Below are 23,162 nucleotides of genomic sequence, written 5' to 3' on the forward strand. Positions count from 1 at the left end.
ATTGTTTATAACATAAACCCCGGATGCTGAAGAACCGTCTCGGTGCTTTTTATGATGTTGCCGAATGGTAAAGCTTTAGGCAAGATCGAGAAATCGGTTTTCAGAAAGTTCAACACGTCTAGTTGGAGTCCACAAGGGAACCCGGAGTAAAGGAAACATGGCGATGATGTGACTTCTAACGCTGCCGCTGCTGATATTACCATGCTAAAAGGCACTGACGAGCAGCTTTTTGTGCTTTGCGAGCTCTCTAATGATGGCATCGCTGGCGTATTCGGTCGTCGAATCGACGGCTGTCGGAAAGATGGTGTCACAAGGTGAAGTTAGATCACGGCCAAACGCGAGATAGAAAGTTGAAAAACCAGCTGTATCGTGGCGTGAGGAATTAGAAACAAATGCAAGGAAGGGAAGCTCTACACCCCAGTCTCGGTAGTCGGACGATAAGTACTTAGAGAGCATGTCAGTTAAAGTTCCGTAGAATTGTTCAGTCAGTCATTATTTTGTGGGTGGTAGACCACTGTAAATTCGTTTTCTCTCGCAGAAGAAAAGCAGGTCGTCAATAACTCAGGAAAGGAAAAAGCACCCGCAATCTCTGAAGAGTTAGCGTGAGGTGCCATGATGGAAAATGACGTTGCGCAGGAGAAAATCGGCAACGTTCGTAGGACAGCTGGTTGGTAGAGCCCGTGTAATGGCATTGCTTTCAACTTATCCATGCTAGCAAAATTCACCTATAGAAAAACCACTAGCCTATTGGATTATTGAACATATTGGTCTATTGGTATCCTATGTGTCTATAGGTGGCATTGTGGCCTATTAGACCTCCATTTGTCTATTGGTGTATTTGTCTACTGGCGTTCTATTAGCCTATTGAGTATTGTTCTATTGGCGTATTAGTCCTGTATATGTCTATTAGCATTCTATTTGTCTATTAGTGCTGCGTTTGTGAAATTGAAAATCTATCGCGGCCTATTCCTAAGTTGAGAACTCTTAGCTTTGAAATAAAAATATAGGACGTTTCAGGGCTGCAACATTGCAGCACCTTTATTTATTTATTTATTTATTTATTTATTACATACTGCCGGCCTCATATGGAGGCATTAGGCAGGAGTGGGGCATAAATACACAACACAGAACAAGCTCGAAGTATTGAATAGAACTATAAAACAAAACAGATCCATTCCAAGTGAGGCCTGTATTATATTTATGTATAATAGAAGATAATTTCATCAAATGGGCAATCTTCCCCGAAACAAGCTTTCCAAGCTTGCTGTTCTTCCTTGTCGAATGTGTGCCACTGCATTACTTCTCCGGATAGTGTCTGAAAATAAAAACATAAAATACCAGGAAGAAGGAAGAAAATATTTTATAAGTGCTACTCAAAAGAGTGATGCATTAAATAAAATGTAGAACCAGCATGAGGGAAGTCCCGGTGAGCTCGCAGTAGGTAAGAGCTTCACACAGTAGGAACGAATATTTTGTCACTTCTGTGCTGTGGATTTGATTATGCTTGTGTTCCAAAAACAAAACCTCAGTCACTTAGGTGGACCTTGGACACTTGTGGGCAAGGCGAAATGGCACTAACACCAAACCAATCCCAGCGCCTGAGCTTTGGGAGTCACACAAAAAGCTTCACTGAATAAGCGCTTCTCTATTGCAACCATGTATGCTACAGAATGGGGTTCAGTGAGCACGAATGCGAATTAATGATGGGAGAGCCGCACAGTATTTTTGTTGGCAATAAGCTTAGCTTCTTTCCTATCCCCGAAGTTTACTATTATGATTGAATGGAGACATTACATATTTTAGTCATTTTGAATCACCACAAAAACAATGCGCTAGCCAATAACGTGCATTTATGCCAGTGTATGTATATGCTAACAGCCCACACAATGTTCAAAAGTGTTGTACTGTAGAGTGGAAAAACTACTGAATAAACAAAGCGGCCAAACACTTTAATGGGGACGCATTTTGATGGCTGGCAAATAAATGAATTAGAAGCACAAGAAAAGCAACTTCAACTGACTAACAAATATATAAAACAGTTCTCTCACCTAACAGCCGCAGTGTATGCGCTCGGAAGAAATCACCTTGGTGGGCATCGTGTCGGCATCGGCACCATTCATTGCTGTTTAAGTCCGAGACACTGTTTTTAGCACTGTAACTCCTTTGACGTTCATGACTAACCTAGCATCATCGTTGTGATTCTATATATGCTAGTTAAACTTTGAAATACTTTTAAATATATACAAACACCGAGCCCAACCAGGCAAGGTTCCTTTTGGCGTTGCATAAGTGGTTGCCAGCCTGAAAGGATGGTCGTTGCCAAACTGCCGCTAAATTTAGTTGAAAAATTTCCTCTTGTAGTTGTGGCTTCTCTGTAAAAGTTTGGTGCTATCCGCGGTGCATTTCTTGGCTGAAAATTTTTTTTCCTGTAGTTGCGGCTTCTCCGTAAGAGTTTGGTGCTATTCGTGGTGCATTTCTTGACTGAAAATTTTGCTCCTGTAGTTGTGGCTTCTCCGTAAGAATTTGGTGCTATCCGCGGTGCATTTTGTGGCTGAAAATTTTTCTCCTGTAGTTATGGCTTTTCCGTAAGAGTTTGGTGCTATCCGCGGTGCATTTCTTGGCTAAAAATTTTTCTCTTGTAGTTGTGGCTTCTCCGTAAGAGTTTGGTGCTATGCGCGGTGCATTTCGCGAGTGCATGAGTGACGCTGGCCGTTTTAATTAACGGAATGAACCGGGCCTAGCAGAAGTCTAAAAAAAACACCACCTGCAGTGACGTTCTTTTTTTTAACTCTATGATAAGTTTCCCATCTGTGAACACTTACTTTGTGGGCTTATATAGCCTACAAACATAATCTTGAATGCAGAATGAAATTACTAATATTGACTGTGTGTCAAATTATTTTGGTGATATTTATAAAAAATATGGGTGCGATATTTTGGAATACACATATATCTGCCACTTTGCTCATACATTGAACAAATCAAAAACTCCCTTTTGATTTAATTTGCCAATAAGTGAAATACATATATGAATGCCCTCTTAATACCACACATATAACCTAAAGATTACTTGATTCTAGTAGAAATTCACACCAGCTAGTTTTATAAATGACAAATAGCTGCTGTTTATTGGTTCCATAAGTGACAAATGCGTCTCACCTATTACAGCCTATGGGCACCAATACGCAACAATAGCTGTCACCTATAGGTACCAATACATACTTATTGGTCCAATAGGGGACAAATAGCTGACTCCTATTGATCTCTAATGGCACCAATACGTGTCTATTGGTTCGATAGGTGACAAATCACTACAACATATAGGCACATTATTGGTCTTATCGGTAACAAATAGGTGTGGTCAATTGGGTTTTATTGGTGCCAATAGATTTCTAATAAGACCAATGAAGTATGAATACAGCTCATATAAAACCAATAAGATTTCTCTATAGGACCGATACATGTCTCTATTGGCATTTTTGCTAGGAGAACACAAGTTTTGCAATAACATATCGCATACTTGCCGCTTTATTTTTATTAGAATATATGTCACACACAAAACAAAACATGTCTACGATGATTCAAAGGTGGCTACATATATGAAAAATGGGATGTTTTGGCATGCCCTGCAATGCTGTCTTGGCCCCATGCAGCTGCCATGGAAAGCTTGCACTGAGCCGTGCAGTACCACCGCATCTCTATTCTCAAAAAGCTCCATTTGCGAGTTGAATGCTGAACCGAGGAAAATGAAGTTCGGTGGTGGCCATGTGACAGAGGTATTACTTGGGCGAGTTAATAGACTTGGGTGCTATCTTTGTAACCCATTCTGTTAGTTTGTTTTGTTACACGAAATATGTCTCACTCTAAGCACCGCATCACCAAAAGAAACGAAACATCCATAGCCTAGACGTAACAAATATTAACATAGAATGTTATTGTTCCTTGGCTTTTTTTTTTTTCCTTTTGTTCAGCTCATTCCTCTAGAAGCACATTAGTTCCGGCACATGCGTGGTCGTTGTCACTTGGTTAAATATCATTTCTATTTAACTGAGTTGCAACCTGCAAGTTCAGCATCTTTCCTGTCTGACCTCAGTTTTCCCCGATCGTCAGCTTCTCGCTCTGCAGCACTTGAAGGGGTCATGACACCTAATTTTCGATCATAATCTCTGTTGTGTGGGTTGGTCTTTGTACGTTCACAGAGAATCTGGCATACCTTTAGCGCATTATCTCGTGTCGTTAGTTTCTAATCGCATATTTTTATAAATGAGCAAGCGGCCTGAGAGTCGGGCAACACTGGCTCGCTCACTAACCATGACATAACGAGCTGCTGCTTGGTCTGCATTCCGGAGAACAATTGTGTTCCGTGGTCAGCTGCTCTTGCAATCAAGCTTTTTCTGCAATGTTCAACTTACCACTAGAGCTAAATGACTTTCAGCTGTTGAAACAATACCACCGTGTCACCTATGTAGCACTGGTTCTTGCAGCGTACAATTTTCGTCAATATGTGTGAGGTCAAAAAGTGTCCTGTGGATGTGCAATGCGTATGTCGTTTGCCTCTACGGATAAATATTTATTGAAACTCTTAGCAGGCAGTACCATGGTTAAGCGTCACACTTGCCATCTTTCTTACCGGAACTGAACGCTATTGACAGAGTTCAAGTAAATATTCGGCCCAATTATATATTGTGAGTAATCCTAGCGCTACACTGAAATGTCGTTCGGTTCAGCTAATAGAAAGTTTTATTCCTTGATACACAAGCGCTTGGGGTCCTGCGGACATGATGGCATGCAGCGTTGCGTAATGCCTTTTGCTGTAATGCCTTTTAGCAGCACGTACAGAAACACAAGCTGCACGGAGGTCACGTGCGCTCGCAGCACCACAGTGTCTAGTTCTGTAGAGATATTTTTTTTACAATTTAAACTGTTGTAACAAGCAAAGATAGTGATATGAAGTGAAATACTTGCAATTATAGTGAACTAGAACCAATATCCTAGAGGGGCGAACGGAGGAGCTTTGCAATGCAGCGACTGAGGCAGAATGTGTTTCTTCGCCGAAAGAATCGCGGCTGCGCTTTTCTTCGCTTTTTTTTTTTCTTGTTCTCTTTATTATTAGAGGTAGGAAAGTTCAGCGCTAGAGCGGCGAGACAACGCAAGTCAGCATCTCCCCAATGTCTTGAAATGAGGCAGCCGCATCATATAAAATGCTGCTATATACTGATCTAAAAAACAAACGTAATAAAAAATATTTCACTGCAGATGCCGCCACAGATGTACGTCCCGAAAAAACGCACCTTAATTTAGTAGTTTCTGTTGCGGTGACACTGTCTAGTCGGAAGGGCTCTCCGGTTTACTTACTCGCGTATTTTTTCATGGCTTTCCAAGAAGCTATTTGAACAGATTCCCAACCAGCATGCCATCTATGCAGATGATATTACAATTTGGGCAACCAAAGGATCAGACGCAATGATTCAGGACACTTTTCAGGAAGCTGCATTCATTGTACAAGACTACACTGCAGCCAGCAGCCTTACGTCTTCAGTGGAGAAGTCAGAGTTATTACTAATGTACAAGCGGCGCCTCAAAACTGATGATTGCCCTGACATTTAACTGTGCCTTGATGGCCCTCCTATCCCTCAAGTAGCTCGACTTCATATTTTAGGCTTCTACTTTCACTCTGATGGCAAAGCCTCACATACTACAAACCTTCTGATTCAACAGATAACTCATATTATACACATGATCCATGGCATCACGAATCACAGGAGAGGTCTTTGCAAGAAGGATATACTCCGCTTAGTACAAGCACTCATAGTTAGTCAGCTCACCTATCACCTTTCATATCATAATCTCACATCAGCTCAAACCAAAAAAGATTGACATCCTTCTACGAACAGCTGTGAAGGCACCTCTCGGCCTGCCTCTACACGCATCTACGAAAATGCCTCCTTATACCCCTGTCACACGGGCACTTAAAAGTCTTTTAAATAAGCGGTCTTTTTCCGAAAAGGAGTTCCTGACAGCAGACACACGGCACAGAGCGAACTCCTTTTCAGAAGCGGTCTTTTTCGTAAACTGAGTTCGTCGATCTCTTTTACGGCTCCGAATGAGTAGCCTCGAAACCAGTGGGCGCCAGCAATTTTCGAGTGGTAGAAAAAAAAGAGTGAATGCTTATTTTTCTGTCACCAAAATTCTTTGTAAAAACAAACTTCATATCCTGCAGAAGGTGTATTGAACTCTTTTAATGGTTATTTCCTTTTCTACTCTCGTGAGCAGCTACGACGCGTCGGCAATATTACGTGGGGACGCTCGGTCTCGCGCCGAACCATTTTGCACAAGCGAGGAAAGCGTGGCAGTCGTGTGTTTGCCCGTCATTCAAGTGGTCAAGCTTGTATAAGGCAATGCCGACTCGCTTCTCAGGAGTGATGGTTTCACGCATGCTGGTGGACTGTCTTTCGAGCTCACTGCGCAAACTCTCCACAGTGGTGCCCAGTGGTGCCAGACGGACTTGTGCACGTCGCTAGTTATGGGAATGCTTCCTTAACTAGAGCAACAAACTTTCACATTGGTGTTTCTTCATCTCTTATTCTCAAATTTATTTGAAGAAACGAGCAGTGCAACAAGTCTTTAATTTGTACATCGTGATACATCGTTTAATTTTCATTGCTTCTCTTTTAACTGCTAGCGCCACGCCTTCGCTAGTGTCTTCGAACGAAAACACTAAAAGGAGATCGTTGCTGCCGTGTGTCTGCACCGCTACACCTCTTTGTTAAAAGTCTTTCAACTTCGTAAAAGACCGCTTACTTAAAAGACTTTTTGCGCGCCCGTGTGACACGGGTATTAAACTCGGTGTCCACAACACCATAACAGAACTGCTCAAGGCCCAGTGCAATAGTCAGCTCTAACGGCTCAGGCAGAATTTTCAGGGCTGCGCTGTTCTGTCTCGTTTTGGCCACCCCATTCCTGCGAAATCCACAGAAGTACCGCAACATAAACTTGCCTCTACTCTTCATGCTCTCATCAAAGTGGCTCCGACTTCATGCAACATGAATCCCCACCGCTGCCCAGGTCATCGACGTGCCCTAGTTCAAGCTATGACACACGTCGTTGGTGATGGTATCGCATATTTACAAGCCGTCTATACTGATGCAGCATGCTACCCAAAGAATCCAGCCATGTGTTTAGTCATTATAGATGACAAAGACGCCCTCGTGACATCTGCCACACTACGCACTACGGACAGTAGTTATGACTTGTAGTGATCAGCGTCGTCTGCTCCCTTGTACTGTTCACCATGCTGCTGTTGCGCTGTCAGCATTGCAGCGTGCTCTGCAAGGAGCTGGGCTACCTCAATCTCTCTTAAAGCTTTGTCAACATTGCTGCTCTCCAGGTTAACGTCAGGCACATCGCCATCACTTGCCGACACACGACCCTCGAGATTCACAGTCTTTCAAAGTTTTGGGGGTTTGATATGTGGGGTTTAACGTCCCAAAACCACTATATGATTATGAGAGACGCCGTAGTGGAGGGCTCCGGAAATTTAGACCACCTGGGGTTCTTTAACGTGCACCCAAAGTTTTGGGGGTTTGCTTTTGCATTTTAATGCTGCTGGTTTAGGCAAGTGTGCAGAAAATTCCAGGAAAATCACCGAGCTTAAGTGTCCGCCTACCACTTGGAAGATTCACAACGTTTCTGCCTACGATGTCCTCGTAGCAATTGATTAGGTTCTCTGATTCGAAGTGTAGATCGTGGATGTAGATCTTGACTGTCACACCTGGAAGGCTTTTCCTGGAATAGCAACTGTCTAGGTCTTGAGAACTGCAGGGTCATTTGGGGTTTTGAAGAAGTGCCACCGGTTGGGTTTTTCTCGGAGGCCTAGTCACTTTGACTGCCCGACTCACTGCAGGCTGGCATCTAGGAGGATATATATAAAAAAATTGCTGGAGTGGAAGCCGCCTATACTTACCCATAGAGCACAGTGAAGCCGGCGGCGGCCATCTTGTGGTGGGCAGGAAGGCGGCCGCGTAGCATATAGTGCACTTCCGCGGCCGTTTTTTTTTCGCAAATGATTGCTGCTAGAGAAGTAAAAACGTGCTCACATAGTCGCCGATACACTGGCAGTATTTAAAGAGACTACAGAACGGTTCGTTTTTCATGTGTTAAAATTTTATTTGTACAGCTTTCTCAGCCTTTAGCCAACATGAACGTTATGGCAAAGTTGTTTCACTGATTCCTAAAAATGACGAGTCTTGAAAGCAAAGACCTAACTTTGTCTTTCACGAGTTCCCGGCTTCGTTCCTTTGTCATGTGGTGCAGCCTGATCTTGATGTACAGCTCCAATACTTGCTTGCTCAAGTTGTAAATATGGTTGTCCAACACGTCGACGTCAAAAAGATGTTGTTCCAATTGTGAAAACCACCTCTTTTCCAGTGATTGACTCAAAATCTCCAGGACTAGTTGTTTGGTATTGGCATGTATGTTCTTAAGGCATTGAGTGGAAGCCTGCAGTCGACGCAGCCCCTTTTCCGCTGTTTCGCACAGTGACACAACGTCTTCGGAAGGGTAAAAGAGTCCACCTCGATTTTTTTGTCTCACCAATAGAGATGTATCCGCTCCATGAAGAGCTTCTATGCACAACTCACAGGTGTTTGTAGTAGCGATTTTGCGAGCGACAAAGCCTGCAATGTAAGGCACGACAGAGCAAACGAATGTGGAGAGGCTCTCTGGATAGTCAATTCGGTCTGTGTAATCGTGGTCCTCTGGTTGTAGGATGGCACACCTTCGCGATGTGACCTCAGTGGTTGCACAAAATGTAGTGGCAGAGGCAGATGCACCCAGAATAGAAACAATATCTTGCGAACAGTTGCCTGAGGTGGACGATCTCACTTCTGTCTGGACCAATAGACGCTTGTAAGCTGCCATGAATTGGGCAGCTGTAGGGTTGTTGTTGAACCCCCCACGTCCTCGCACACAGCCAAAGAAAGTTTCTGCGTGATCTTGACTCATCTTGTGCGTGAGCAGATAGTTAAGTTGACCTTCATGAACGAGTTCCTTGAAGATACTTTCTGTGCTCTGTATACACACAAGAAAACCCACAAATCCTGTCCTCTTTGTTCCCTGCAAAAGTGGTCGACCGAATGGGTCTTTTAAAGCACATATGTACTCTCGAGCGTCGGCAAAAAATGGTTTCCAACAAGGCTCATTTTGCTTTCGAAGGGGGGCTTTGTATGATTTTGCAAACGCATTTCTGGAGTTTAGCAAATCGAAGAGATGATCAAATACCCTCACAAATTTTGCCGTGGCACTAGCACCTCTAAACTGTGGCAGCTTCAGCGTTTGCTCGCAAAATTCAAGAGCGTCTGCGACTGAAGCGCTGAGTGCCTGAACTGCGAGCCGTACCTTCATCTTTTGCTTCTCCCACTGCATATGCACCTTAGTTAGCTTATTGCCAAGGCGGAGCCCTTCCTCGCGCTGTAAAGCCTCCAGTGCCTTTATGTAAGCCCATTTTATGTGGTTTCCATCAACATCAGTGATGTAACACATTGTTGCCAGTGAATTTCTAATCAACTTAATCATGTGGCATGGGTCAAGCAGGATATGCACATCCCTTGACTCATCAACTGGGTTTTTAAAGGATGTGGAGAACTCGACAGGATCAGGCTTCAGTTCTGCACCAAGGCATTTTGCCATAGTGAAATTTGATGACGCACCATCAAATGTTAGACTGACAACTTGAACTTTCACAGATTCCAGTCGTTCAATGCATTGTTTTGTTAGTTCAGCCCTCTCAGAACCAGTGAGCGAGTGGATAAGAAAGTAGCCGACTGGAATTTTCAGCCTCATGTTTATGCCAACAACAATATAAACACAAACATTTGTGGCTTCAGGAAGGCTGTCATCATCAAGAGATGCTCCAAAATCAACGTAGCCAACTACCCTGTCTCCGACAAGTTCAACATGTTTCCTAATCGACATATCATCGACAATCAGAGCGCAGTAAAGAGTTTCAGAGCGACCTTGAACCAACTTCTCCAAGAAAGAAAATGCTTCACCTGTAAAGCCTGGTTGGCCATCAACAGACCTATACCATTCTCTGATTGTGCGCTGCGAAGGGAGGGCGTCATTAAACTTTGATCGCACAAATTCGTAGGCTGCTGGTGAGTAGAAATGTAAAGTTAGTGCAAACGTTCGCAGCTCTGGAGGGTATTTACCTCCACTTTCTGTCCGTGCCCGGTGAAGCAGCTGTTGTATGTCAGGAGAAAATGCTGCATCGAACATCTTGGAGCCCTCTTCTGACAAAAGCTTTTGTTCTTCGATGCCTCTAATAATTTCTTCAGCGGTGATTTTCTTTTGTGTCAGCCTTCGTTTGCTCTGCTGCAACGTTTTAATTTTTTTCTTCAAGTGCAATCTTTTGTCTTCTGTTTCCTGCAACTTCGTCTTGTACCACTGCTTTGATGGTGATACAGTGACATGATCTTCAGTATTTAAGGCCTCTTGCTGCTGAGCAGGACTGCATCCTCGAGGTTTTGGTGCTGGCCGCTTCCTTTTCACCTGAAATAAGCACATAGTGGAAATTAACTACTTTTAGAATGATATATATACTTCAATTATTGCTCATAACATGAATATATGTATTCACGAAAGCATGTTCGGGAACATTCGACAATGATCATGCGCTAATCGTGTGTTGAGCGATATTGTAAACGAGCGAACGGGACGAAAAGCTCGCGAGGAAACACGCAGCAATGCAGTCACGTCGACAAAACACGACAGAAGAGATATGTCTACGTCATTCCAACCTCCTTGATGTCAGAGCACTATATCTGCGAAGTTCCGATGCTTACCGGTGCCTGGAGGTGGGCAGGAAAAGCAGCGAACGAAGTCGGCACACTTCCCGCTTTCAACCTTGTTGTTTGTCCGGTCCGGTCAAAACACGCCGGATCAAAGTGCGCAGAGCAAAGGCGATCTTTATCTGTCGGTTTCCAGTGTTCACGACGCACAGCTCGCTCCCATAGGTTCCGTGTCTCAGCATCTTTTGGAAACCTGCCAATAATTTCCAAATATTAATTCCTTAAGCCTACCAATGAAAAACACGAGTCAGCCGTATTAGACCGCGTAAGCACTACGTGCTTTCAGTACGCACCTGTGAAATGTGATCTTGGAAGCAGGAATCGCGCGATTTGTGCACCCATACGCTACGCAGGATTGTACCATGCTCGCTTGAATCGAGCCGCACGCATTCGAATGCACTGCAGAGACACACTTGTCAAGGAAAGACAGGCGCACGAACCGCAATCCACCGTCGCTGCAGGTGAACTGGCAGCGCTGGCCGCCACCGAGCCAGCCGAGCCGAGCTTTCTGCCCACCACAACATGGCGGCGCTGGCTTCACTTGAAGAGCGCTCCCTCCACTCCAGCAATTTTTTTATATATATCCTCCTAGGCTGGCATGTTTACCTGTTAAACTGCTAATTCACTCAAGCTTGCTTGATCGTCGTGTCACACGTGAAATACGATTTGCGATAACCAAAATCTAATTTTCAAACTCTACTTCATAGAAGAGACTACTTCACAGAAGAGTACATGTGAAGAAGAATACTGCCCATGTACTCTTCTGAGAAGCAATCCAGCTAGGCTCGCTTTTTGAATGACGGCCGTGTTCAAATAATCGCACAGCATAAAGCTTGCTACATCTGCTCGCCTAGCCATTTGTGAGTGAAAATCAACACAAGCTTCTTCGGCGTGTCGTCGGAATAGCTGGACAGCGACTCGCTCTCATCTAAAGGTGAAGATGCCAATTTGACTATGAGGTGCACTTAAACCTTGCGACTTTTTGAGACGTTCAAATCGCGAAACTACACTTTATAAAGCAAAACAAATAATTATATCTTGTTGGTTCGTTCAGCATCTCTTTAAAAACAGCATCGTGTATAAAATGAAGTATAATGTTTTTTTTGTGATTTTCGCGTGCAGAAGATGAGGCATTTGTGGGACTATATTCTTCAGCGATGGCACTCGCCCGCTTTGGTTCTGTAGCCTTCTTAACATTGCCACAGAAACTTGTGCCCAAGAATACTAGCCGAATAGCTATTGCTTCCTTGCCCTTATTGCCGTTATTGGCATTTACCGCTATTGCCGTTTGTTTCAACTGCTTAACAGGACAGCTCTTACACAATTTACTCACAGCAGTTCTTGTTTGTCATTTCTGTAATTGATGGAGTCGCTGCTAAGCGTGCCGACCAGCTAGAGGGTTGCCACTTAACCACATGAGCTTCAATAAAAAGCCTTCGCACGATTGTGTGAATACCGTTGTGCACATTGCAGTGTTCCCTTGTCCATAAAAAAGCGTTTCGTAAAACCAAATAACCGGCGTACAGTAGAAACAACGGTGCAGTGAATTCTTTGTGGCACAATGTGTACGTAGAGCACACAAAACTGCAATTCCTTTTCATACTTTTCTTATCTGCTGGTGTGAATTATCTGAGGTAAAATCATTTTTTTTTTCAATGAAAGAACATGAGCTCAAAAGAAACGCCTCTGATTTATTGTATTGTCACGAGGTGGTAACCATGAAGGAAACGGCAGTCACCTTGGTTATGAAAGGTGTAAAAACAGAGGCTCCGGAAATTTTCACCGTGAGGGGATCGTACCTGCAATGAAATCAAAGTACACATGCCTCTAGCATTTTCCTTCCATCGAACTACAGCCACCACGGCAGCATTTCTGCGTAACTTTAATAGAACCATCAGAGACATGTAGTCACAAGTTTACTATATATTGGTGGCACAGCTTACGCCGCCCAGTGATAAGCTTTTTTCTGGCTTGGACTTAATCACTCAAGATGAAAAAAAAAAAGAAAATGCCAGGCCTGCATGGAAAGCGCAGCACAGTCACAACGAAAGCTGGAAGAGCGACCTGTTAGGACCTTTCTTAAATATCATTTGGGTAACTGCCACAAGCACATATGCCACCAACCCACTACACCATAAATCGTTATAACTTTGTGTAGTAGGCAGGCATTCATTATGCCATCATTCATCATTCTTCGAAGAAGCATGGTAGCCACTACACACTTTCAAGGAGTATTTTGCAATGCGTTGATGCTGTGGCTGACGACAATGAATAATTATGCCTAGCGCTATTGTAATGAGGAATTGCAGTACGCAATTCGCATTGTGTGGCACCTCGCTTTCCCTTTGCTGTTCAAAAGTGTTTATCACACACAATAATGCGATTCTTTCCAGACAATAAGCCTGCCTAGGGCCAGTTTGCGACAAAGTTCTAAGCACAAGCACCCGTGTATCTCAGTCACAGGGGTTGTGCAAGGCTACATAAAGAAAGTTGTGGCCAGCGTGCAGTTTCTATGTGTCCATTTTTCGACTGACTACCTGTGGTTTGTTGGAAAGAAAAAACTGTATGAATATTTATGTGACACTGTGCTCCCCATCTCACTGTACAGGGTGCTATATACAGCACGCAAGGGTCAGAATGTACCTAAATGAGGTAAAAAAAATGCAGGCAGCTACAAATGAAAAAACGCTCGTTCTTTTTTTTTTAAATTACACACCGTGACACCTTCTGTAAGAACATTCCTAGAGGAGCGTGGTTTTTATATGTCATGGCGATCTGACTGCCTAATCTGTAACAGACCAGTTTTCCTACGCAACTGGGAACGAGTATACTTTTGGGACAATTAAAGAATAATTTTTGTTAGACCCTCAGGAACCAGGTATTTAGCAATAGAAAATGATACAGATACAGAGAGTTGCAATACAGATACAGATAGTCAACTTGCGGGATATGTCGTGATACGGATACAAGATACCTCAAAATTATATAAGACACATGCATTTTCTATACCACCCAGCCCTGCTACCACATTATAAAGCTACTCATGCTATCTATAAAAACATATAATATTGCATATTACCTGCACTATGTGGATCCAAGCTGTCACAGTGCGCTCATCTCATGTTGGGTGACGGCCGCTTTATGAACGCTGAAATATAATTTTGCAGGATCTCGTTGTCTGGACATCATTGAAAATGTGGGAGGTGCGGCACTCATCATTCAGACAGCATGGCGACGGTAAGGCTGCGTATTAACCTTCTTACCGGAGGAGTGCAAAGTGAAACAGCATTGCAGGAAAATATCTTTGACTTGCAGATTGATGGGTGTGTTTCACTCAAAGGTGCTGCAAATGCAGAATACGCATCCACTAAAGGTCACAAATATGTGAATAAAAAACAAGACTATTCATAGTGTCCTAAGACAATTGGTTGGACACTAACGCCCCGCTCCGTTGGTCGAACACTGTATGACAGCGGTGGTGTCTTCCTCCTCTTCATGCTGCCTTATTTAGAATGCGTGTCGCGCATAATCTGATGCAAGGGCAGCTAAGCAACACCCTGAATCGCCAGACAAGCAGACGCTCCACAAATAAAACATAAAACTTGCCACTTCAAGGCCGGCTGTAAGCATAATTTGCACTTTGCCTTTCTTTGTTCTGTTTTCGTGTGAACCGTCGAGATCTTCGACAGGCCGGAATGTCTACAGCACGTGCATTGCAGATCGCGGAAGCAACTTCATCAGACACGTCCTAGGGCGATGGAAAAAACGCAAACTGCGAAATTCGACTCAAACGGCGGCATGCCAACTGGCCATGGCAAGGCAAGACTCGTGCTGTAAACTGGCTTCACTTTAGCGCTAGAATCCCGCTACGGTTTTTTGTCATTCGCTAGTCATCTGTGGCATTCAGACACACATGCGGTGCAACTGTGCCACCCAAAACAAGATTTTGTAGTGCTACAGTGACGCCGACTGAAAGCACAGATCCGCCTAGTGAGCCACTTTGCAGTTCGACTGAGTCAAAAGCCACGCTTTCTGCTGCTCACATTCCTTTGTTTCGCGATAGTTGCAATTGTACTAAATGTGCGCAATGGGTGCATGCAGGTGTGAATCGTAACATATTCTATTATTGGCATGCGGCGCGCAAAACAATGCGGCAATGGCTTGGTGTCGCTTTCTACAGGCATACTGCATGCAAATCACTGCTATGAAGCGAAATAGATGGCGTCACACTAGAATGAATGCAGTAATAACTACTACATCTTTACTGGGCTCGTAGTCTTCACTCTTGATTGCAATGATCCACTGGCGGCGGAGCTCAGCATTTTTCGATGTGAATGGAGATCTGTGCAGTCTGAAAACACAGCACTGGCACGATTACCACGTCATGTTCTGATCTTTTCAGAGATAGTGCTGAGCGAAATGTTTTTCTTGCACTGATTGTTTTAGCAGCCAAAAGCACAGATGCCATCTTTAGATGTAAAACTTTTTGTAAGCGGGAGTGGCATGGACGAGCACTTTCTCGTAGTTGAAAGTTCTAGAGATGCCGCTTTTCATGTTAAGTTGGCACCAGAGATGCATGCCTTAACATTTGAAAAAAAGATTGCGTTTGCATGCGAGAGTATGCCACCAGCAGCCTATATAGACGCCTCACTGCGATATAGGCATCTTCTAGTTCATACCTCTCTACAACATTCTGTGTAAAAAAAACTAACAACTTTCTTCTTTATTACACTTCTGCAGTAGTCCGCAAATGCTAACATTTGTAGACACTTAGCCTGAAGGAAAACACTCAAAATAAAAGAAAACTGTTTATTTTCAAGATCGTTTTCTTTGTAAGAAAGTTTATCCCATTAACAAATTTCATTTTTGCTATTTCTAGTTTTTTGGTGCCGATTTCACGTTATCCTGCTCTTGTAAGAAAGGATGGTGTCGCTCTATTGCAGAAATTGCATGTCTAAGTTTGTTCATAAATATGAACGCGTGTTCATCATAGAAGATTATCGAACAGATAGAAAGGAAGGCAGTTGGTTAAATTTCTTGTTTCCCGCAAACAAGTGCCAGTTTTTCGCATGATACAATCAGCACAAGTGGATCGCGACAGCAACCTCAATGGTGACGCCAGCGACCTTTAGCAAGACTAGCTGCTTAGAAGCAATACTGCTACTGCAAACAGTTCGTAAAAGACCTGGCCTATTTTACAAATTGTATTACATATGTGGTGGGTATTTCGATTGTCTACTTTTGTTGCAGCGAAGCTTTACATCGGTAATTTTATTGTCGTAAATCGCCCTCGTTGTGAAGCGTTAAGAGCGTCTGCGGCAGTAGCCGCTCTCGGCGCTTCTGACAAGAGTGATTTACATCAATAAAATTACCAGTGTAAAGCATCGCTTGGAAAACACACACTTTCACGTATATTGTGGGGTATGACAGCCTGATTTTTACTGCAGATTTTGACCATTTCTGGTTACGAGTGCTTTTCACCCGCTCGGAGGTATAAACGTTAGACGCTCTATTCCCACAGTTTGGTCAAGGCTCACGCAGCCAGTCAATGCCTATGTATCTTCTGACGAAAAAAGTAACGAGAGTGTTTTAACACAGTAATGGCGTCTCCAAAAGTAGGAAAATGATGATGCTGACCTTGTATATGCGCCGAAACTGAGAAAAAGCTTTGTGTCATGTGCGTACGATTTCCAATTGCCGCGCCATTTTCTCTACCAAAAATAAAACAAATGGCTTTAGTTCCGCCGATTCTTCCACTCTCATATCAATGGAATATGTCTAACGTTAGGCAGACTCTAGACCAACACACCAGCTTAACTGAGTAGCACGAAAAAATTGAAGTACAAAAGTAAGACATCTTTTGTCCTTTAATTTTTCATGCAACTCAGTTAAGATGAATTACCAACTCGCCCAGCAGTCCGTGCTAACACCAACTTAAACAGGCTACATGTATTCTACGTACCCCACAGCATACTGAGATATATGTCCCCGGTGCAGAAAAATCTATTTTTCTAATAAGGAGTTTCTCTCTTTGTTTCACATCACGTTGGAGCGTGCACTACGCACGGAAGAACGCCACAACATCAACAACGCAAATGAGAAATGGGTGGCATGGCAGTCCAAGTAGGTCGGCCTTCGTGGATCAGCCTTAGCTGGAACGGGCAGAGATGATGTCAACATTGGCAAGGTCAGCAGGGCCTTGAAAATAGGGCCTCAACCATCTGCAATGCTACGCCTTATGCAATAATAAAGTGTTGTTCTCTATCTGTGTTCCTTTACAATACATAATATTATATTTCTTTCGAAGAAAACTGAAGTGTAACCAATTATCTTCGGTGCTCACTCTCTACCTAGACTTCAACCGATGGAAAATTGGTGCTGTGTAATATGACTAGGAGAGCAGTTCAGCAATTATCCATGATATTTTTTCCTTCACTACTTCAATCACAAGTATAACAGCACTTCTCGTTTCTAGCTAGGACTGTATATAATATATATATCATTATACTATACATTACAAAGCTCAGATATTTGTATGCAAACGCAAATTTTGGTTGCACTTTGCCAAAGCAAAACCGAAATCGCGCTCAAACACACTACTTGCTGTAGTCACAGACGTGCAAAAGTACTGCCTACGTAAATTTGGCTCTGGTGCTACAGAAATTTCGTTCCTGTACCTATTCCTGCTCGCACTAGCCCGCGCAATGAAAAGCTTAGAAGCTCAAGAAAATGGTAGAAAAAAATAACCACGCCATGTGTTCTCTAATCGAATCTGCAGTATGAGAGGGTGAAGCGAGCACGTACCAGATGATAATTCTGGCTCGCACTACCTTGAGCAAAGAGAACCTTAAACACTAAAAAAAAATGAAAGAAAAGAGCCAGGTTACGTGCTGTGTAAGCAAAAAATAAAATTGAAGTAGAGGAAGCGAGTGCGTACTGGATAATACCTTTACGCTCTACCCAGTGCAACGAGAAGCTTGAAAAAGTCACATCACGCGTTGTGTAAGCGAAGCTAAAGTTGAAGAGGACGAAGCAAGCGCTAACTAGATAATAAATCTTGTTCGCTCTACCCGGCGCAACCAAAGGGGAAAAAAAGCAAGGCCTGCATGGAAGGCACAGCACAGTCGTAACAAAAGCTACAACAGTGGCTTTTTAGAGCCTTTTTTTAAACACTCATTGACAATTGCTGCAAGCACACTTGCTGGGTACTCACTACGGCATTAATAATAATAATTTCTAGGTAGTACGCCAGCATTCGCTATGCTATCCTTCGTCATTATTCTGAGAAGCGTGGTATCTGCTTAACACTTTCCAGGAATTTTGTGGTAATTGTTCACTCAGTAGCTGATGACGATGAGGAATTATGCCTGAAGTGGGTATGCGCCACAGTTAATAGGAGATCAAGAACAAGCCTTCATACTAGGTTGAAGCATTGCACGACCCACTCATTACGCTATTCGCATTCTGTGATGCCTAGTTGTCCTGATGTTCTAAAATGCTTTATTGCTCAGAATAACGGGATTGCTTTCCCGACATCAAGCCTGCCTGCAAGTTTGCAAACAAGTTCCAATCACCAGCGTGGCTCAGTGAGAGAATACTGGGCTAACATGCAGGGGACCCGGGTTCGAGCCTTACTGTGTCCTTGGTACTAGATTTTTTTATTTCATGCGATAGTGGTTACGGACTCCAGTGGCGGCGGCAGACAGCTACGGCACTGCGCGTGACCTGAGTTGTGATCTCATAACAGCTTTTGCTTTAAAATAGCCACGCCACATGTTGTGTAAGCAAAGCAGAAGTTGAAAAAGACAAAGCGAGCGGATATTCCTACCGGATGTTGTAGAGAAAAGGAAAAAGTGCCGTCTTCATGGCGAAACAAACCCGTCGACCGCTTGTTTATTACTAACAGTGATCTAATTTCCCAGTGATGACTACGTCGCTCCTCGTCTTCTACACAATTTGCAACATCCTCCATGCTCTCCCACTCTTGTGGCGCCCAACTACAAAGAAAACTAAGCGTCTTCAAGATGTACGTACTCAACCTCCATGGACGGGCTTGCTTTGCGAACCTCAGGCTATTATCGTGAAGGGCGAGTCAGGACAAAGCCGAAGTAGAATGAGGACTTCCATCTCGCGGGCCTCCAGGCGATGCCTGCAATCACGTGGCTGCACCTTCAAGACGTACGTACTCGACCTACATGGACTGCATTGCTTCGCGAACCTCAGGCCATCATTGTGAAGGGCAAGTCAGGCCGAAGCCGAAGTAGACCTGAGGACTGCCGTCTCGCAAGCCTCCAGACGATGCCTGCAATCACGTGGCTGCACCTTCAGGATGTAGGTACTCGACCTCCATGGACTGCCTCGCTTTGCGAACCTCAGGCCATCATCGTGAAGGGCGAGTCAGGACGTGTTCCCATGAGACAATTCTGGGCATAGACTTCCTGTAAGCAAACAGTGCCGCCATAGACTTGTAGAAATCTCAAGTTTCTTTCTCTACAGAGAATGCTGTTGCCATGTGTCATGCTGAGCAACCAATCGTTTCACCACTTCGTATTGTGGATGAAGGCGTGACAGTGCCACTTTGCAGCAGCATGACAGTTGCTGTGAAAAGCAATGTTTTTTGTGAATATTGTTACGTGAAAAATAACAGTTGTCTGTCCGCAGCCACAACGCAGCTCACCGACAACGTCCACTTCTTCACTCTCAGTCTGAGGCACCTTTCTTGGGTATGCCCCACTATGCCCTCTTTCAGTCAGCCGAAATCACGCAACAAGACCCCCGGCGGCAAAAGCGCCGACCCGGCGAGTTTACGGGGCCACAGCAGGAGCAGTGTGGTAAGGCTTGAGCCTTGATACGTGGACGATATTCCTTGACAGCAGAGCGGAAGAAGTTGATGGATTATCAGGGACAATTTCATATGTAGTGTCGGTCACTCGTCTAAGCACGCGGTATGGGCCCGTGAAAAGAGAGAGAAGTTTTTCTGAAAGGCCTGCATGTCGCGTACGGGACTAAAGAAAAACGAGGGAACCTGTTGGAAAGTGTTCGTCATGATGCCGCTCGTCGTAACGATGCTTCTGCGAGTCTTGGGACGCCATTAATATGCTGCGGGCAAGCTGATGAGCGTGGTCAGCTCGGGTAATAGCGTCGCGTGCATATTCAGAAGTAGACTGTGCAGCGGCTGGCAGAAAGGTATCCAACGACAATGTTGGTTCGCGTCCAGACAGAAGGTAAAATGGCGAGTACCCAGCAGTGTCATGCCGGGAGGAATTGTATGCGAACCTCACGTAGGGTAGTGCAAGGTCCCAATCACGATAGTCGGCCGAGACGTGTTTCGATAGCATGTCTGTCAGGGTGCGGTGTAAGCATTCTGTAAGCCCGTTTGTCTGGGGATGGTACGATGTCGTGAGCTTATGTTGGGTAGAGCAGGAACGCAGGATATCGTCAACCACTTTCGAAAGGAACGTATGGCCTCGGTCTGTCAGCAGTTGACGAGGGGCTCCATGCACTAAAATGAGATCACGTAGTAGAAAATCAGCGACGTCTGTAGCGCAGCTTGTTGGCATGGCTCGCATAACTGCATAACAGGCTACGTAACTGCATCCGTAGCCACGGCGACCCACTTGTTTCCGGAGGCGGATGTTGGGAAGGGACCGAGAAGATCCAAACCAACACGGAAGAATGGCTCCGATGGGATGTCGATGGGCTGAAGATATCCGGAAGGGAGTCCCGACGGCTTTTTTCTGACGCTGGCAAATTTCACAAGCATTGTCATAGGGACGTTCAGAGCGTGAAAGGCGAGGCCAGTAGAAGCGCCGGCGGACACGGTCATATGTGTGAGAGACACCAAGGTGACCCGCAGTTGGCGCGTCATGGAGCTCACGTAGGGCTGTGGAACACAGGTGCTTTGGTATGACCAGAAGTATGTCGTGACCATTGGGCGATAAATTACGCCGATATAAGGTACGGTCCTTTAAGGTAAACATGCGAACAGAAGCGTGTTGCGGTGAAGATTCGAGCTGTTGTATTAGGTGGCTGATATCCGGATCGCGACGCTGCTCGTCCCCGAGATGAAGCAGCTGGGAGATGGAAAGGACGCAGACCACAGAATCAGTGCTCGTAGGATCGTAGTCGGCCACAGGGTAGCGTGACAGACAATCCACATCTTTGTGCAGTTTTCCTGATTTATACACTACGGTGTAAGAATACTCCTGGAGGCGGAGTGCCCAGCGGGCGAGACGACCTGTGAGATCTTTGAGGGAGGCGAGCCAGCAGAGAGCGTGGTGGTCGGTGAGAACTATAAATGGTCGGCCGTATAAGTAAGGGCGAAATTTTGCGACTGCCCACACCAGCGCTAGGCATTCGCGCTCTGTGATGGAATAATTACGCTCCGAGGGGGACAGCAGCCTGCTGGCATAAGCTATCACGCGATTCTGCCCACGTTGTTGCTGAGCCAACACAGCGCCTATTCCGTAACCGCTGGCATCGGTGCGGACTTTTGTCGGTGCCGTAGGGTCGAAGTGAGCCAGCACAGGAGAAGAAGTGAGCAAAGTGGTCAGGTCGGAAAATGCTGCTGCTTGCGAAGGACCCCAGGTAAACGTCTCATCTGGTTTGAGTAAATCTGTTAGGGGCCGAGCAATTTCTGCGAAGTTCTTGATGAACCACCGAAAATAGGAGCAAAGCCTCACAAAGCTGCGGACATCTTTGGCGGTTTTTGGCACAAGAAAGTCGTTCACAGCTCGAACTTTTTCTGGGTCAGGCTGTACGCCGTAAGCGTCAACCATATGTCCAAGTATTGTAATGCGACAGCAACCGAACCGGCACTTGGATGAATTCAGCTGAAGGCCAGCGAGACGGAATACATCAAGAATTTTCAACAGTCTCTCAAGGTGCGCTTCATAAGTGGGAGCAAACACAATCACGTCATCCAGATAACAAAGACATGTAGACCACTTGAATCCATAGAGCAGGGAGTTCATCATTCGTTCAAAGGTGGCGGGGGCATTACATAAGCCGAAAGGCATGACTTTGAATTGGTAGAGGCCATCGGGTGTTACAAAAGCCGTCTTCTCTCGGTCCATGGGGTCCACGGCAATCTGCCAATAACCAGAACGAAGATCGATGGAAGAAAAGTAGGCGGCACTATGGAGGCAATCAAGGGCATCGTCAATGCGGGGCAGAGGGTATGCGTCTTTCTTGGCAATGTTGTTAATGTGGTGTAAAGGTTGGGGAAGGTCGCTGATGGCATCCCACCGCTGCCACCAGTTGTTAGAAGTGGGAAGGAAGAAGCTGCAGGTGGTGGCATCAGGATGGAGGAACTGAACGCCGACAAGAGGATACGAGAAACATAACAGAGGTTTATGACATTATTTACACATATTTACAGAAACAAAGGGATAGTGGTTTCACAAACCACGAGCGTGGTGGTTGAGCGTTACATAGTTCAGAGCCTGATGTCCAGCACTCTGCCGCGTCGTTTTATGCCCTATCGGGCTCCTCCTCTCAGAGTCGAACACCAATCACGCACACACAGGTGAGGGGGGCGAGCATGCAAGGTCCACGTGAACACTGCACTGTGGTGGCGCCAGCAGGGCTCTTCCGCGTCGTGTGTGTGCCGCCACTCGAGAGTTCCCACGATCCTGGCAGCATACTTCAAAGGGTCCGCCGATTTTGTTCGCTCAATTAGCGGGGTGATCTGCGGTGGCCGTCAGTCTCCTCCAGGAAGAGGCTGTCTTTGTTGGCCTCTCTCGAATGGTTAACGGCGTCTTGGCGACACGACGTCTCGTCCTCCGGCTAGCACGTACAATGCATGACGAGCATAGGCAGTCGGCCGGTCGGCTTGGTGAATGGGGATCAAAAGGGAGCGCCGCTCCTCGGTCAGCTCCGGCGCCGGCCACGCCAGCCCTCCTGTCGCCCGACGAGTCGACGAGGTCATCAGTCACGCTGCTGCTCGAAGGGACGACCAAAGGGTCCGCACTTGAAGGACGGGACTCGCCTCTGCCCGCCGCCTGGTCTGGATAATCACTCAAATACTTGACAGCGTCCGCCAGACTGGGCGCCGAAGGGATTGAGAGACGAATCCCCAGGCCAAACCTAACAGTGGCGATAGTCCACACAAAATCGCCACGATCCATCCTTCTTTTTTAACTAATACTACCGGGGATGCCCAGGGACTGGAGGATGGTTCAATAATGTCTTTCGCTAGCATCTTGTTCACCTCCTTCTGAATTATGCTCCGCTCAAAAGCAGACACTCTGTAGGGACGGCGGTGAACAGGGTTGGCATCGCCTGTGTGTATGCGATGCTGGACAAAGGACGTCT

The 23,162-nt window shown here is 45.2% G+C and overlaps 1 protein-coding gene and 2 long non-coding RNA genes across 12 annotated transcripts in view; 1 reads left to right on the forward strand and 2 right to left on the reverse strand.

The window, feature by feature from the left end:
* Positions 1 to 23,162, forward strand: part of LOC119178128 (uncharacterized) — a 435,306-nt gene that overhangs the window by 381,647 nt on the left and 30,497 nt on the right. For 6 of the 10 annotated variants that reach the window (XM_075890939.1, XM_075890937.1, XM_075890941.1 and 3 more), the window contains one exon: positions 14,015 to 14,084. The exons of the other annotated variants lie outside the window; for them this stretch is intronic. In XM_075890939.1, coding sequence (XP_075747054.1) covers positions 14,015 to 14,084 — 70 coding nt within the window. The remainder of the gene's footprint in view (positions 1 to 14,014; positions 14,085 to 23,162) is intronic. 10 annotated transcript variants of the gene reach the window in all.
* LOC119159833 (uncharacterized) lies at positions 1,038 to 5,946 on the reverse strand. The gene is made up of 2 exons (XR_005108123.2): positions 2,049 to 5,946; positions 1,038 to 1,315 (listed from the first exon to the last, which is right to left on the reverse strand). It is a non-coding gene; the product is annotated as an uncharacterized LOC119159833 (long non-coding RNA).
* Positions 8,142 to 11,434, reverse strand: LOC142804230 (uncharacterized). Its single transcript, XR_012894532.1, has 2 exons — positions 10,842 to 11,434; positions 8,142 to 10,548 (listed from the first exon to the last, which is right to left on the reverse strand). It is a non-coding gene; the product is annotated as an uncharacterized LOC142804230 (long non-coding RNA).

This window comes from Rhipicephalus microplus, chromosome 3 (genome assembly GCF_043290135.1).
Source record: "Rhipicephalus microplus isolate Deutch F79 chromosome 3, USDA_Rmic, whole genome shotgun sequence".
Taxonomy (NCBI): domain Eukaryota; kingdom Metazoa; phylum Arthropoda; class Arachnida; order Ixodida; family Ixodidae; genus Rhipicephalus; species Rhipicephalus microplus.